Source organism: Herpailurus yagouaroundi, unplaced genomic scaffold (assembly GCF_014898765.1).
Source record: "Herpailurus yagouaroundi ecotype Mexico unplaced genomic scaffold, PumYag 140, whole genome shotgun sequence".
NCBI classification, from domain to species: Eukaryota; Metazoa; Chordata; class Mammalia; order Carnivora; family Felidae; genus Herpailurus; species Herpailurus yagouaroundi.
Window position 1 is genome coordinate 10,363,597 of NW_024412395.1, and position 16,332 is coordinate 10,379,928.

A 16,332-nucleotide genomic window follows, 5' to 3' on the forward strand; every position below is an offset into this window, starting at 1 on the left:
TATTTTATTTAGAGGAACTAGACAGATGAGGCTGATTCCCTACACAAACTGGTTTGCAGTGGGAGAGAAGAATGGAGCACAAAAAGAAACAGAGGTGAAAAATAGAGAGTCCTGATGTTTATTTTAAAGTTTTGGTTTTTTTCCCTCCAGGTCTGACCGCATTCCTACTTTGGGTTTTGTGAGGTACTACTATCGCTATAGGACACATTTTGTATTTATGCATAAGCCAGTGGTATTCCAGAGTATCCTGTTATTTGCAACCAACAAAGTCCTTAACAACCAGAACCAAAGGTATGTATTGTGATATCCTTGATCAATCTTGACTGTGATCATCAAATCAATTATAAGGTTGCTGCGCAGCACCAAAAAAAAAGCCTAACTGGACTCTTTGAGGCTGCTCGTTTATATCTGTCTGTGGACACAGAGACAGGTAAATGATAAAAGATGCTGATGGAAAACTCCTTGAAGACCATTTAGGTCAAGTAGGCAACAACAGAAATGGGAAACTGAGGGCAATATTTGCTACATAAAAGAGCAATAAAGAGAACACACCCACAACTCATTAAGAATTGTCCTTGTGATGAGCAGAAAGTTCATGAATCCTGAAGGTGAATTAAGGGAACAGGAGGGTTCATCATAATGGGTACATACAGTGTTTTCTCAACTTCTGTTTACAATGTTTATAATACAAAGTTTAAAAAACTGTCCCTATAGGGAAAAAAATCACTAGTTATCATACCTATTTAAAGTCAATTTTTAAAACACAAAGTAGGCAAACAGATTATAGGTAAACAATTCTATATGAAAATACCAAACAAAAAAGCAAAACAAATACTATACCTCTGTCTCCATTTTTCTGTTTAGAGCAGTTATTTTGATAGAATCTATTAGCACTTTAGAAACTGTAGTTTCTGTAACTGAAAGTTATAAACAGCTTCTTTCCAAAAACATGGATTTAAAAAAACTCTTATACACAGGAAGTTAGAAAACTTCCCAACAATTTAAGAGATTTAGCCAACATTTGATACTTGACAAATTTTCAGAAAAGATTAATTTTTTCCCACTTATTTAAACTAATAAAATAAAATGAGTACATGTTCTTGAAAATAGGATTTACTTGCAAGATATAGAGAACTCACAGGTGTTCCTGGTGCTACTCGGGACACGATCACAGGCATCTTCTGATCATACCCTCCCTTAACAACAGAGCAAATCAGGTATCAGTCAAATATTACCAAAATAGACACATCTTAATTTAAAAACTGAGTACAATGTAAATCCTAGATTACCTTCACATTGAATCCAAACCTTCCATTTTCATCAGGTTTCATTCTGATTAGAACAAGATTATCTTGTGGGATACCACCATTAGGCTTAAAGAAAAATAAATAACTTGTAATCTTCCTCACTTATAAGCTCTCCTTGAAATATATACATGAAGTATGCTTTTTGTACATTAATATTATCTACCACATATAAAAAGTCATAACTTAAATATTTAAAAAAATTTTTTAAACAATGTAGTTTCCTGAATTAAAATTTTGAATTTAAGTTTTTAATTTTTGAGAGAGAGAGACAGAGAGACAGAATACGAGCAGGGGAGGGGCAGAGAGAGAAGGAGACACAAAATCCAAAGCAGGCTCCAGGTTCTGAGCTGTCAGCACAGAGCCCGATGTGGGGCTCTAACTCATGAACCGTGAGTTCACGACCTGAGCTGAAGTTGGACACTTAACCGACTGAGCCACCCAGGAGCCCCAGGAAAGTAAATCCTGATTACTAACTTGCAGTTACACAACTAGATACAGCCTCCTTGTCACTGCATGCTAGACTAAGTGCAAGGAGGAACAGGGGCATTATGATTTAAGTTATTAATTGCAATAACCCTAGAACCTGGCTCAAAGCTCTTCACACAACAAGTGTTCATAAGTGTTACAGGAACTCACATTCCTCCCTCTACTTTTTAAAAACAGCTTTATTGGGATATAACTCACACATCATATACACTTCATGCAAAGTGTTTAATTCAATCATTTTTACTATAGCCACAGCGTTGTAGAAACACCACTACCATTTAATTTTAAAATATTTTCAGCCCTGTCACAAAGAGATCCTGTACCTATTAGCAGTCAGTCATTTCCCATCCCTTCACCCCCCCATTCCTTAAGTCCTATTCAACCATTAATCTATTTTCTGTCTCTTTACATTTGACTATTCTGGACATTTCGTGTACACGGTCATTTGGAACTGGTTACTTTCACTGAATATGTTTTATGCGTGCTTTCAGGGTAAGTATCTGGCTAATTCTTGCTTATCCTTCAAGACACGGGTCAGAGATGCTCACTTTGGGAAGTCTTCCCTTAACCCTACAGCTGCATTAGTTATTTGTATCTCCTTCCTTATAATCACTTCTAATTATATTACCTTCAAACTGATTTCCCACTTGCTCTAGACCCAGGTCCTATTCCATACTCAAGGATACTGCTATAGCAATTAATTCTCTACTCTCCTACATTATCCATTTTCCCCACCCTTCCGAGAAATACTTTTATGTGTCCCCTTAAAAAAAATGAACTTTCTCTGGACTCCACTTCCCCATCTAGTTACGCCCCATTTGTCTCCTTCCTCCTGCTCTTAAACGCCTTTAAAGAGTTGGCCACATTTGCTGTCTCTATTCCATCTGATCTCTCCTCTCAGAGTCATGATTTTATCTCCAATGCTCCATCAAAACTGTTCTAATTAAGTCACCAAAGAGTTTCACATTGCTAAAATCCAGTGTCAACTGTCAATCCTTGTCTTGACTTACCAGTAACATCTGACAAAGTTGGCTATTCTCTCTGTGACTTTCTTGCCATTAGTCAGTTAGCCGGTGGACTAGTTTTCTTCCTACCTTGCTGTCTGAATCTTCTCAGTGTCCTTTGCTGGTCTCTTCATCTCCCTAATGCTTAGATTTTGGAGAGCCGAAGACCTCCTAGAACCTCCTACTTAGTTATCAGCACACACTACACTTCCTTGGTGTTTTTTTTCCTCTCTCGTGATTTTACATACTGTCTACATGCCATCAACCCTCAGTGTTATTATAACCCTAGCTTGGACCTTTCTCTTCAACTCCAGAATCATACCTGTACATGGACTTCTAGTAGCCATCTCAAACTTATGTCCCAAACTGTACCCCTAATATATCACCCATACCTGCTCTACCTGCAGCCTTTTACTTCTCAGTAAACAGAAACTTCGTAAAACCTTGGTGTTCAGGCCCAAACCTTGCTGTTATCTTGGATTCCTCTTTCTCCAGCACTCCACATCCAATCCCTCAGCATATTATGTTAGCTCTGTTCTAAAACTATCCAGAATACAGCCATGTCTTCCTCCTTCCACTGCTACCACATGGATCCAAATCACCACCGCTTGCCTGAATACTGCATGACCTCACAACCAGTATCTCTGCTTCTACCCTTTGTCTATTTTCAATGCAACAGTCAGACTGACACTGTTTACAACTTAAGTGACATCATGCTGCTTTTCTCCTCACATATGACCTGTCCCTTTTGCTTCGTATCTCACTCAGGATTAAAAAACACAATCTTTAAAGACTTTGGCTTTCTCCTGTACCTATCTCCTCTTCATTAGCTCATTTTGCTCGAGCCACACTGATTCCCTTGGTGTTCCTTGACCGTATCAGTCATACTCTTGGCTTTGTACCTTCTATTCCCTCAGCTCCCCTGATCTTCCACTAGCTATCTATCTGACTCATTACTGAGTTCATCCCTGGCTTACACCATTTAAAACTGTGGTCCTCTAATCCTGAAATTCTCTAGCCCCTTCCTTCTTTACTATTCTCCCCAGAATGTATACTATCTAACATGCTATATATTTAGATTATTTACCTTGTTTACTGTTTGTCTCGCCCTTATCCCCAAAATGTAAGTTCCTTGAAGGTAGAATTTTTGGGTTTTTTTTTCCTATTTTATTCCAATATATCCCCAAAGCCTGTAACAATGCACAATTCTTAATAATTAATGTTTGCATAAAGGATTAAATAAATTAGGTTGTAGATTATTTAATAGCAGGGACCATGTCTTATTTGTCTTTATATTCCCACTACCCACCAAAGTACCGAGCTCATAGAAAGACCTCAGTGACTATGAAGCGATGAATGAATGTATGAGTGAGCGATACAGGAGAATCACCACACAGGTATCACCAAATGTGTTACTCATTTTTGGTAAGGATTCTGATTGTTTTTGGATGTGCCTGTGGTGGTGAAGCAGTAACTGTGGGAGAACAGAGTGGCTGCTTCGTGCTCTTCAAACTTTAGACATAAGAGGGCTACCACAGAGGCGGCGACCAGGAACTTCTGGCCCTACCAATACCTGTTGCGGGTCCTCCTCTCCCTGTATCTTATTTTGTTTCCTGATGTCTCCTTAAGTTTCCTGAAATATACCCATATTTGTCTGTCTTGAAACTTCTTCATGAACACAGTGTATCCCTAAAATTTACTGACAATCTCACTTTTGGTTTATTTACATCTCCTTGAGAAAGCAATGAAAATTCATAAATCAGGAGATTCGAAAAATTTACCATTTTGTTGTGGTAAAAGCATGTCCTCTAAAGGAAAAGCACCAAATGATCCATAAATATATTTTATAGAGCAGAGAGTGATCATAAAATCCAGGGACCTGCACTCAACTTCAAAAGGTTAATGAAAATGATAAAGTCCGTGCACCTGGTGAATGATATAATAAAGTTAGTGATATTTAATGCATTATTAGCATTTCTTCTAAAAGCGAGTGTTTTGCAAGACTGAAATCAACATAAATTTGTCAGGAATTAATTTCTAGAGCAATGAACATTTTAAAAATGAAGATAAGTTGAAATTCCACAATTGGGTCAATCATGGCAAAATTCATGACCAACATATGATGAAAAAAAGAAAGTACAGTAACTTAATTTACAGATGAAACATACCACAGTCTAAAAGAAATTTCATTACAGATTAAAAAGTTCAAAGGGAGGGTGCCTGGGTGGCTCAGTTGGTTGAGCATCCAACTCTTGATTTCAGCTTGCGTCATGACCCCAGGGTAGTGGGATCAAGCCCTGGGCTGGGCTCCCCACTGAGTGTGGAGTCTACTTAAGATTCTCTCTCTCTTCCTCTCTCCCATACACTCTCTCTCTAAATGATAAAAGTAAAAATTCAAAGAGATGTGAGAATATCTGAAGTAGGTACTTACAGTAGATTTTTCAGGGGAAGATGGAACATCAAATGTTTCATTAATATGGTTTTCCAGATCTTGTTGAGAATGTGAACAATGAATTTGGTTCCAACTGTTTTTCTTTGATTGTTTGGGTGGTAAAGCTGGAGGCTGCCCATCTCCAGGGGTCTCCTGTGATCTAGATAGGAAAAAAAGAAAAACAAATGACTATTTTGGAAGTTGTCTTCTAGAACAGTTATTTTAAGTTTATTTATTTATTTGGAGAGAGAGAATGTGCATGTGCAGGGGAGGTACAGAGAGAGAGGGAGAGAGAAAATCCCAATCAGTCTCAACGCTGTCAGTGCAGAGCCTGCCACGGGGTTCGATCCCACAAACTGGGATATCGTGACCTGAGCCAAAATCAAGTCAGATGCTTAACCAACTGAGCCACCCAGGCACCCTAGAATTGCTGTTTTAAAAGCTAAGGTAAAAAATAACATAACATAACGGTAACATAACATAACAACACAGCTAGAGTCAAGCAACTCAGATATTTACAACATCTAGTAGAAGATAAGCTTGAAATACTGTATTTATTGGGGCACTTGGGTGGCTCAGACAGTGCAGAGCCTGCCTGGGATTCTCTTTGTGTCTCTCTCTCTCTCTCTCTCTCTCTCTCTCTGTTCTTCCCCTGCTTGTGCTCTTTCTCTCTTTTTCAAAATAAATAAATAAACTTCAAAAAAAATTTATTTACAAGTGAAATCTTAACTTTGAAGTTTAAGTAGTATATTGAATTTCCTACTTTATCAAATCTGTAAACAATTCCACATAATAATCAAATACACTTTTTAAGTGTATCATGATAAAGATATTTACTAATCCACTGTAGCAATATATACACTTTCCAAAACACTTTTTTAAAATAAGGTTTTCAGTGGAGTCACAGGGGTAGTCAGGGAAAAGGGGAGGCAAAGAGAAATCAGAATTGAGAGTTGAGCCGTTCCACAGATAAAACACCCTATACAATCTAGAGAACTTGTGATTGGCCCAATTTATTTAGATTTTTTTTTTTAATACTTATTTTTGAGAGACAGAGTGTGAGCAGGGGAGGAACAGAAAGAGAGGGAGACACAGAATCCGAAGCAGACTCCAGGCTCTGTCAGCACAGAGCCCGATGCGGGGCTCGAACTCACAAAGTGCGAAATCATGACCTGAGCCAAAGTCGGATGCTTAACCGACTGAGCCACTCAGGCACCCCTGGCCCATTTCTTTAGAAATAAGACACAATTCATTAAAGTAATGAACTCAATACTACACCAAAGATTGGAATCTGAGTAAGAGTACTGAGCTCACTGAGGAGACAAAACTGGATAAAACATTGTTGGAATATACAATTTAAAAAAACAAAAATTCAATTAACATTAGGGAGCATAAGCTTCAATTTGTGGCAGCAAGAACCGATAAAAAGAGCTAGGAAGGATAGAAGACGCTTCAAGGTAAAAACGGTAGTTTTTAATGTTTATTTTTGGCGGCGGGGGGGGGGTGGTGTGTGCACGAGGGAGAGGCAGAGAGAAGGATACAGAGGATCTGAAGCCGGCTGTGCGCAGAGAGCCCAATGCGGGGCTCAAACTCACCAACCATGAGATCATGACCCGGACCAAAGTCGGACACTTAAATGACCAAGACACCCAGGCACCCCTAAAAATGGGAGCTTTTATGAATGAGCATAGTATATGTAATAACATTACTTGTGAGTTTTCACAAAGGCCAGGAGGGGGAACCAGCGTTTAACTTGCATCCTAGAAAGTATACATCATGGAAGTTGTGGAAGCTAGAACAGGTAAGGGGAAATGGTTCTTTGTAAGAGCAGTGACCATTCCTGAGGTTATTATTTATTTCTGCAATGCCAGGAGGTCTTTTGGAAAATAAAAAAATTACTGACTGTCCCATTGCCTAGGTCCAATGAGAGAGTTGATAGCTGCGGTGTCAATGGCCGCTGTTGTGCAATTCAGGCACAGATTTCACCCACTTCCTGCTTTTTGTGTTGAGTGGCAACAGATGCCCAAGATACCGGCTGTAAGAACTTAAGGAAGTGGAACTGCATTAGACTGTATTACTGTTCAAAAGTTATTCTCCACCTCTCTCTGAGTGACATCAGGCTTGGCTATCTGACTTGCTTTGGCCAATGAAACATGAGTAGAAGTGGTCACTTTGAAAGGATACTTTAAAAACAGCTAATGGGGGCGCCTGTGTGGCTTAGTCGATTTGTCTCTGACTTCGGCTCAGGTCATGATCTCACAATTCATAGGTCTGAGCCCTTCGTCGGGCTCTATGCTGATGCCTCAGAGCCTGGAGCCTGCTTGGGATTCTGTGTCTCCCTCTCCCTCTGCCCCTCCCCTGCTCACATTCTGTTTCTCTCTCTCAAAAATAAATAAACATTAAAAGAACAAAAAACAAAAAAAACAAATCATGATTCATTATGCTTACTAGCCATGCCCCAAACAGCAGTCTGGGTCCTGGAATAAACATGACATGGAGTAGAACCACAGTTGACCCATGATATACGTATGATATAAGAAAAAGAGAACCTTTGTTGTTGTCACTATAAATTGGGATAATTTGATACCCACATAATTTAGCCCAAGATAACAGACACAGAGATTACTGTCAGAGTGGCTCTTTGACATATATGCCCTCCTTTGGTACAGAAGGTGTGAAGCTTACTTAGAGGCTCACTGCTAAATACCTGGTAGATACAGGTAATGAAGCTAAAAATTTGATTAGTACCAATGAAGTCAGCAATTATCAGGAATGAATGGTATAACTGTATCGTCCTCCAGGGAAGTTTCTCTAAAGAGAGAATATAGTCCTGGGGCGCCTAGGTGGCTCAGTCAGTTAAGCGCCCGACTTTAGCTCAGGTTGTGATCTCATAGTTTGTGGGTTCGAGCCCAACATCAGGTTCTGTGCCGATAGCTCGGAGCCTGAAGCCTGCTTCAGATTCTGTGTCTCCCCCACTGGATTCTCTCTGCCCCTCCCTGGCTCGTGCTGTCTCCATCTCAAAAATAAATAAACATTAAAAAAAGTTTTAAAAAAGAGAGAATACAGTCCTTCCAAATTTACATAATGTAAAAGTTAATCACTAAATTAGTAGGTAAACCATAATGTCCACTCAGCCTAACTTTCTACACAGAAATCTTTAGGGAACAAAATACTCCAAATTCTAATAAATCTATAAGGACTGCATCAAAAAATACACCTCTCTTTTTCAGCAAAAACTTCTTTGAGGTCTACCTTGATGGTCAGGGATTATAGGTACCAAGCACATTCATTTTTATCCTACTAGTTTTCTGCCAAGAACCCAAGCCTTTAAGATCTAATACATTCAATTGTTGCTAGTCTAGGAAATTGTTCCCACAGATTAGAATAGAGTCATGTACCTCAACCATGGCCTGCTGCAAGGGGTTAGGACACATAAAGACGGACATCCATGGCACAGCCTCACAGATGTGATATTTCTGAAAGTCAGTTGACCAAAAGCTTTCAAGACTTTTCAAATACCAGAAGTCATTGGACTCCACATCAATCAATCAGTAGGTCTTATCCCTTACTTAGGGTTAAGTATAAGCAACTTAGGCAAGGTGAAGAAAAAAGGTTTTTTTCCTAGTTTTGCATATAGTTGTCATACACGGGAAACACCCTCAAAACCAAAGATCTATAGGGCAGAGTGTAAGGTTGAGATCAGCTGGGAATGGAGTCAGATCAGCTTTTCTTTATTCGTGGTCCAGCCAACAGCCTAATACATACCAATCCTAAAATATACAACTGAGACAAACTCATGTCTGATCTGTAGTGCAATATTTAAGTGAGCCAAATCTGGTAGGTATGGGCCTAACAATGACAATACTCAGGTCAAGAGAGGGACAGTATTGACATATGGGACATTCTGCTTAAACTGTTCAATTTACATTTCTGAGGTTAGAGATTAGGCATATATGGTCAAAAAAACTCCAGAAGTTATTTTTATTATGCATTTCTAATTAGAACCCATTGCCCTAAAACAGTGGCTACAAATTCATGGCTTATGGGCCAATTTTGGCCAACATACATTTGGTCCATTAATTTTTCTTTATAAAATATGAGTTAATTGACTCATTTTAAAAATTACACATGTATCCAGATTTCCAGAATGGAATACCTAGAAACTCTGGAAAGAATGGATCTGCATTACCACTGGTCAAAGCCAAGAACTAGCTGCTGCCTTTAGATGGGCCATGGGCATCCCAGGCACATAAATTCCTCCCACAGTTACCTGCCAGATTCCAGCAGGTATACGAGTATTATCTCTCCTTTAAGCAAAGTCCAGGGGAAGCCACAGATAGGAAGAGAGCCTAAGCATACAGGCTTGGATTCGATTTAAGCTAAGTTCTAAAGAAGAGGAGGAGAATGCAGCACACACGGAGAGGCTTACTCAAGATATAACACAAGAAAAAACACTAATTTTGGATTTCAGGAAAAGGGCTACCTGCCTTCTCTCACTGTTTTATATAACTTTCTTGCTAAAATAACTTCTCAAATAGTGATGGTCAGGCTCTCCGGATGCTTGATGGTTGAAGACACACAGGTTGGTCTGGGAGCTTTTACAGACTAATTATGTATTCTCCTAGGACAATCCCGGTAACTGCCCTTTCTATGTTCAAGAACCAAACTTCATCTATATCTATTTGTGTCTCTACTAATACAGTCTATCAAACTAATCAAGGATGTCAACACAGACTCCTGAAATTCTTATTTTGGACAAAGGTTCTCAGTTACATTTTAAGACTTATTCTGGGGCACCTAAGTGGCTCAGTTAAGCATCCAACTTCAGCTCAGGTTATGATCTCATGGTTTGTGAGTTGGAGCCCTGCATTGGGATCCATGCTGACAGCATGGAGCCTGTCTCCTTTTCTCTCTATCCCCCCACCTTAGACATAGATAAACATTAAAAAAAAAAAAAAAAAAAAGACCTATTCCAAATGTATTTAACTCAATTTTATTATAGCAAATGATAACTTCCTCCTTCATATCTAATGTAGAGATCATGAGTGCAGTCAATTTATTACTTATTCAATTATCTAGGAAAAGGACTTTCATAGGTAAACCATGCTTTATAATTAGAAATTGTAACACATTTAAAATAATGTCATTAAATATGCCAGTTCTAAGAAAAGATAACTTTTCTAGGCAAAACTAAACAAACAAAACAAAAAACCTACAATTGCTAATTATAACAAAATAAAGAGACACAATATGCTTTGGAAGAACAACCAGACAGCATAATGAAACACAGCCCCATTAGAAATAATTTCCCTGAGGGGCACCTGGGTGGCTCAGTCAGTTAAGCATCCAATTCTGATTTTAGCTCAGCTCATGATATCATGATTAGTAGGTTCGGGCCCGCATTGGGCTTTACACTGACAGTGCGGAGCCTGCTTTGGAATTCTCTCTCTCCCTCTCTCCCTCTCTGCCCCTACCCTGCTCACATTCTCTCTCAAAATAAATAAACATGGAGAGGAGAGGAGAGGAGAGGACAGGGGAGGAGAGGAGAGGAGAGGAGAGGGGAGGAGAGGAGAAAAGAAAAGAAAAGGAAAGGAAAGGAAAGGAAAGAATTCCTCTCAGAGAAGGGAACTGTGACTTAAAGAGAAAGCCAGCATCTACTATTAGGTAGTTCAGACAGGACTAGAGTAATAGGAACCAATGAAAAAAGTGGGCATCAGAGCTATGGCTGGTGTCTTACAAATATTGGTAATACTTTGGCTTAATTTAAAGATGGGAGGCAGAAAAAAATCTGTTATAAGGAGAGTATAGAAAGGAGTGTAATCCAAAAGGGATTATTTTAGTTACTTTTAAAAAAGAAAAGTGGGCAAGATAAACTCTGAAACTCCTTATGCTTTATAGAAGCATAAAGTTGATTCTAATTTAAGACTGGAAAATAAGCAAAAACCATATTCTTGGTAGACCCTAATACAACTTGACAGGACTGATGGATTATTTTAAGATTAATCTTCTAAGATGCATACCAGGAGCACATGTCTCTTTCAACTACAGTCACTAGTCTATCCCAGCTCTTACTGCACAGTAACTCTACTATCCTATACTTATACTATGTTAAGATGCAGATAAAATCCTGATTCAAAATTCAAGATTCTTGACACACTGGCTAATCTATAGTAACATTCACAGCACTTCAAAGTAAACACCATTGCAGACTGATTACTAATAAATGCTCAATAAATTTAAAAAGTGCATATAAACTCTCAGGGATATGATATTAAGACTAGAATTGAAAATCTCATATTACTACATCAGTATGAATCCATTTCAGAATCAAGGTCCCAGACCTGAGATGCCCGGTTTCAACCAAACTTCAAGTCCCTGACCTTAGCTCCCAAAAGTAATACAGGCATCTGCCAGACATGGATGGCAGGTAAATATACTGCAGCTACAGCAGCCCAGGGACCTATGTGATTGGTCTTGCTGCCACAAGTACATCATCAAATACAGTGCATCCTCTGAGTCCCCATAGCTTGATTATCTCCTCCCATCACAGCTCCTTTGGTTCTTTTATTTCCTCGTCCTAGAGTGGTCTGGTATTTGCAGGATCCATAACACAGATGACCCTTGAACAACACAGTTTGATCTGTGCCGATTCACATACACATGGATTTTTTTTATAGTACAGTACTGTAAATGTACTTTCTCTTCCTTACGATTTTCTAATTAACATTTTCTTTTCTCTAGCTTACTTCATTAGCTAAGAATGTAGTACATATTACATGTAACACACAAACTATGTGTGAATCAAGTGATTATGTTCTCAATAAGGCTTCTGGTCAACAACAGGCTATTAGCAGTTAAATGTGGGGGGAGTCAAAAGTTATATGTGACTTTTCAACTATGCAGGGGTTAGCACCCTTTATTCCCCACATTGTTCAAGGGTCAACTGTATGCTGCTAGACTTGATCAAGTTTGGCATGGGAATTGGGTCAAGCTGAGTATGGAGATAAAATTTTCAGTGGCAGTAGCTCAGAAGGGCAAAATGAAGGCAAATCTTTAAGAAAGATTTAAGTGAAAGGAATTCATAAGGTGTGGACAAAGCTGAGGTGAGTTATTAGGTAAGACTAGAATGGGACAGTCCAGGCATGGGACTGTCCAAGGAAATGGGTTTGATACTTCAGGATTATGAAATCTGTAAAGAGTCTCTTGTGATTAGGGCCTAAGGATAAAGTTGAGAATTTGGAGAATTCTTCGTTGTATTCAACTAGACATCCATACTTCAAACATGCAGACAGATATGTGGCTGATAATATTCTTAAAGCCTACCTACTAGTATATCCTCCCAAAGTAATTAAATTACACAATTATTATAGCTAACATCTACCAAACACTTTTTCTCTGCTTAACTGCTCATCTCATTAAATGTTCACAGCAACACTATGGGTAAGATATTATCATCCTATTTTTACAGGTAAGGAAATTGAGGCTTACAGAGATAAAATGACTCATCCAAGCTCACATAATTAGAAGTGGTGGAACCAAGTTTTAAACCCACTCTGAATCCAGAGCTTGTGCTCTTAACATTATGTTACAGTTGTACTTTAATCAAAACAACTGCAAAAAAACAGGAACAAAGCTATTTTAAATCAGAGGTTTCAAACTATTTGTAGCAGTGGACTCTTCTCCAAATACAATGCTTCTCAGAAGCCAATTTATAAAACAGAAAAGCTAAACTACCTACCTATATGACAGTATCTGAGGCCTCAATAGAACTTAACAGAGAATGTCCCAAGACTATTTTCTATCATGCCATATAGAAAGTTATAAGTGGGGCGCCTGGGTGGCTCAGTCGGTTAAGCGGCCGACTTCAGCTCAGGTCGTGATCTCGTGGTCAGTGAGTTCGAGCCCCGCGTCGGGTTCTGTGCTGACAGCTCAGAGCCTGGAGCCTGTTTCAGATTCTGTGTCTCCCTCTCTCTGACCCTCCCCCATTCATGCTCTGTCTCTCCCTGTCTCAAAAATAAATAAAACGTTAAAAAAAAAAAAAAGTTATAAGTGATAACATGACTATATGTGAAATTCTAATAACATACTTCTAACTCAATGGTTTTAATATATTTAAAACCAATAATTTGCCTAAATGATGGTGGGGGAGGGGGGCTGAATACATACTTGAAATGTAATGTTCAAAATCTACCCACATAAAAAATCTGGAGGAAAAATGACCACTTGTGTTAACTTCTGAACATTAAGAATGGAGAAAGGGTGATGGGAATGAATATAATTCCAAAAGTGTTCCAATGCCCAATTCTCATATTGGGGTTATCAATACAAATATAGTAAAACCTTGGTTTGCGAGCATAATTAATTCTGGAAACATGCTTGTGATCCAAAGCACTTGTATATCAAAGCAAATTTCCCCATAAGAAATCATGGAAACTCAGATGATTCGTTCCACAACCCAAAAATATTCACATAAAAAATGATTATACTACTGTAATACAAATAAAGGAAATACAAAATATAAAGAAAAGTAAACAAATTAACTTGCACTGACCTTTGAAAACCTTCGTGGCTGGTGTGAGGGAGATGAGAGAGGAGGGTTATCCTGCAGGACAGCTTTCACTATCATTAGGGGAATCACTGCTATCTATTGACTCAATGGAATTTTTTCTGCATGCTCACAGGGATGCTGACTCAAGTACAGTATTAATAAATTCTTGTCAGTATTAATACTACAGTATTAACTGTAACGGCAATAAGGCAGCAGAGGAGAGGGTCCATTATCTGCAGGCAGCCTGATCTAGAATGAAGGAAAGTATTCCTAAATTTAATCTTGCATGGAAAAGCAAGGGACTGTCTGTAGGTGCTTTGAAGTGACAAAAAATACATTAGTGCCAGTTGTGGGCATCTTCCAATGTTCTGAAAAATCACGGATATCTGCTAAACACTGTGGCCTGAGACTGAGCATATGAGCAAAGGAGATGATCACCCACAATCCGTCACCGAGACAGACAGAAGAACCATTGGCTCAGTTGTGATCATGTGACATTTGGCATCACATACTACTCGTACTGCAGGACATTGCTCGTTTATCAAGTTAAAATTTATTAGGAATGTTTGCTCATTGGGGCGCCTGGGTGGCTTAGTTGAGCGTCTGACTTCAGCTCAGGTCATGATCTCGCAGTTCACAAGTTCAAGCCCCGCATCGGGCCCTGTGCTGACAGCTCAGAGCCTGGAACCTGCTTCGGATTCTGTGTCTCCCTCTCTCTCTGCCCCTCCCCCGCTGGTACTCTGTCTCTCTCTCTCTCTCTCTCAAAAATAAATAAAACATTAAAAAAATATTTTTTTTAAAGAAATGTTTGCTCATCTTGTGGAACACTCCCAGAACAAGCTACTCACAATCCAAGGTTTTACTGTAACTTGCTTATCTTCAACTTTGACATTTTAAAAAATAATGAAAATGTTACTTTTAAGCGCACTTTGCTGTCAACAAAGCAATATACTGTAAAATAGCATCAAAAGATTTGTTAAAACTGTCAATCAAGCCAGGTAGGCAAAAGCTTTGCTGATTTACTAGAGTCCAGTCAGCTTTAAATTTCCTCATGAATACTTCAACAGCAGCACTGAAAGCAGTTTATTCTGCAGTCAAAGCAGCTCTCTGTTGCTGTCCTTAGCAATCTGTATCAAAATAAAAAAATTAAATCTTAGGAGCACCTGGGTGGCTCAGTCGGTTAAGCATCCGACTTTGGCTCAGGTCATGATCTCACGGTTCACAAGTTCAAGCCCCTCTTCGGGCTCTGTGCTGACAGCTTGGAGCCTGGAGCCTGCTTTGGATTCTGTGTCTCCCTTTCTCTCTGCCCCTCCCCCAGTGCACTCTGTCTCTGTCTCTCTCAAAAATGAATAACATTAAAAAAATTTTTTTCAAATAAAATCTTAACCACCCAACTTACATGCTTTGTGATGGTTTTGTAGAAATGTCCAAACTTCCCTGTTACATACTGATAGGAGTATACTAACATTTGTGGTATGAATTTACTAAAATAAGCACCTGTTAAGTATTTTCAAGTTAATTTAGGATTATTGTTTTTCTCAGAAAATCACAAACTAAAACAGTCTAATCTTCTGTGAAACATTTAAAGAAAGGAAGGAAATGGTAGACTGTAGTTTCAATTGCCCCTGCCTATAAATGGTAACTTTATTCTAAGCAGTACAAACAACCTCCTATTTGTTTCCGTAACAAACACACCTATGAGATAGCAGTGTTTTCGTCTCGTGAAGAAGGCAACCTGACGCAGTAATCAAAGTCAGGACTCAGGTTTCACCTCAAAGGTCCTATACTCACTCAAAAAACAGGGAACTGGTGAGATGATCTCAAGATCTATTTCAATACATGTTGAAATGCTTTGTGCTTCATCTGACACATTGTCTGAATTCTTTTCACATTTGGCCAATATAAAACTAAATCCTATAGATTCCAAGTTGCAAAATATTTTCTCTGAATTGCAAAAATCAATCAACCAACCAAGTGATTACAACAAAGCCCTGTCTAGGATACAAAAATTCTGCTGGTTGGGTCAGATAGGGAAGACCTGAATATTAGTTCTATAAAATGGGATAAATCCTGTTAAGTGGGCCTTCTCATCTATAAATGGGGAATAAAAGTCTTTTCTATTTCACTGAGTTCAACAGTGAGATAATTTACGAAAAAGCTGATTGTAAACAATTAATTTGTTTACCATTAAGCTTATTTTTTCAGAACTCTCTCATTATTCTTAAGGTTAAAACTGGCTGAATTTCAAATGCAGTGTTAGAGATTCAAACCTGAATACAAAACACACAAGTTTCATAAATAAAATACATGTCCAAGGAGAAATACAGGTCCAGGCATTTGAAATTCTTGTGGATCAGGATGGGGAAGCAAAAACTGCACAGTTCCAATCTATCCTAAACTTGCATCTCCATTTAAGTTCAGGAAACCAGAACGAAGGTTTTTTCGGATTGGTGAATCCATAAAATTTGCATATGGAAACACTCAATTCTATGTGTATGTATACACATGTGTACGTGTGTGTGTCTCTACAAAAAGGGCCCTTTAAAAAAATGGATG

General features: G+C 38.7%; 1 protein-coding gene across 11 annotated transcripts in view; it reads right to left on the reverse strand.

Moving 5' to 3' along the window:
• Positions 1-16,332, reverse strand: part of PTPN4 (protein tyrosine phosphatase non-receptor type 4) — a 230,077-nt gene that overhangs the window by 40,817 nt on the left and 172,928 nt on the right. For all 11 annotated transcript variants that reach the window (XM_040474832.1, XM_040474828.1, XM_040474831.1 and 8 more), the window contains 3 exons: positions 5,229-5,388; positions 1,290-1,373; positions 1,140-1,196 (listed from right to left, as the gene is read on the reverse strand). In XM_040474832.1, coding sequence (XP_040330766.1) covers positions 1,140-1,196; positions 1,290-1,373; positions 5,229-5,388 — 301 coding nt within the window. The remainder of the gene's footprint in view (positions 1-1,139; positions 1,197-1,289; positions 1,374-5,228; positions 5,389-16,332) is intronic.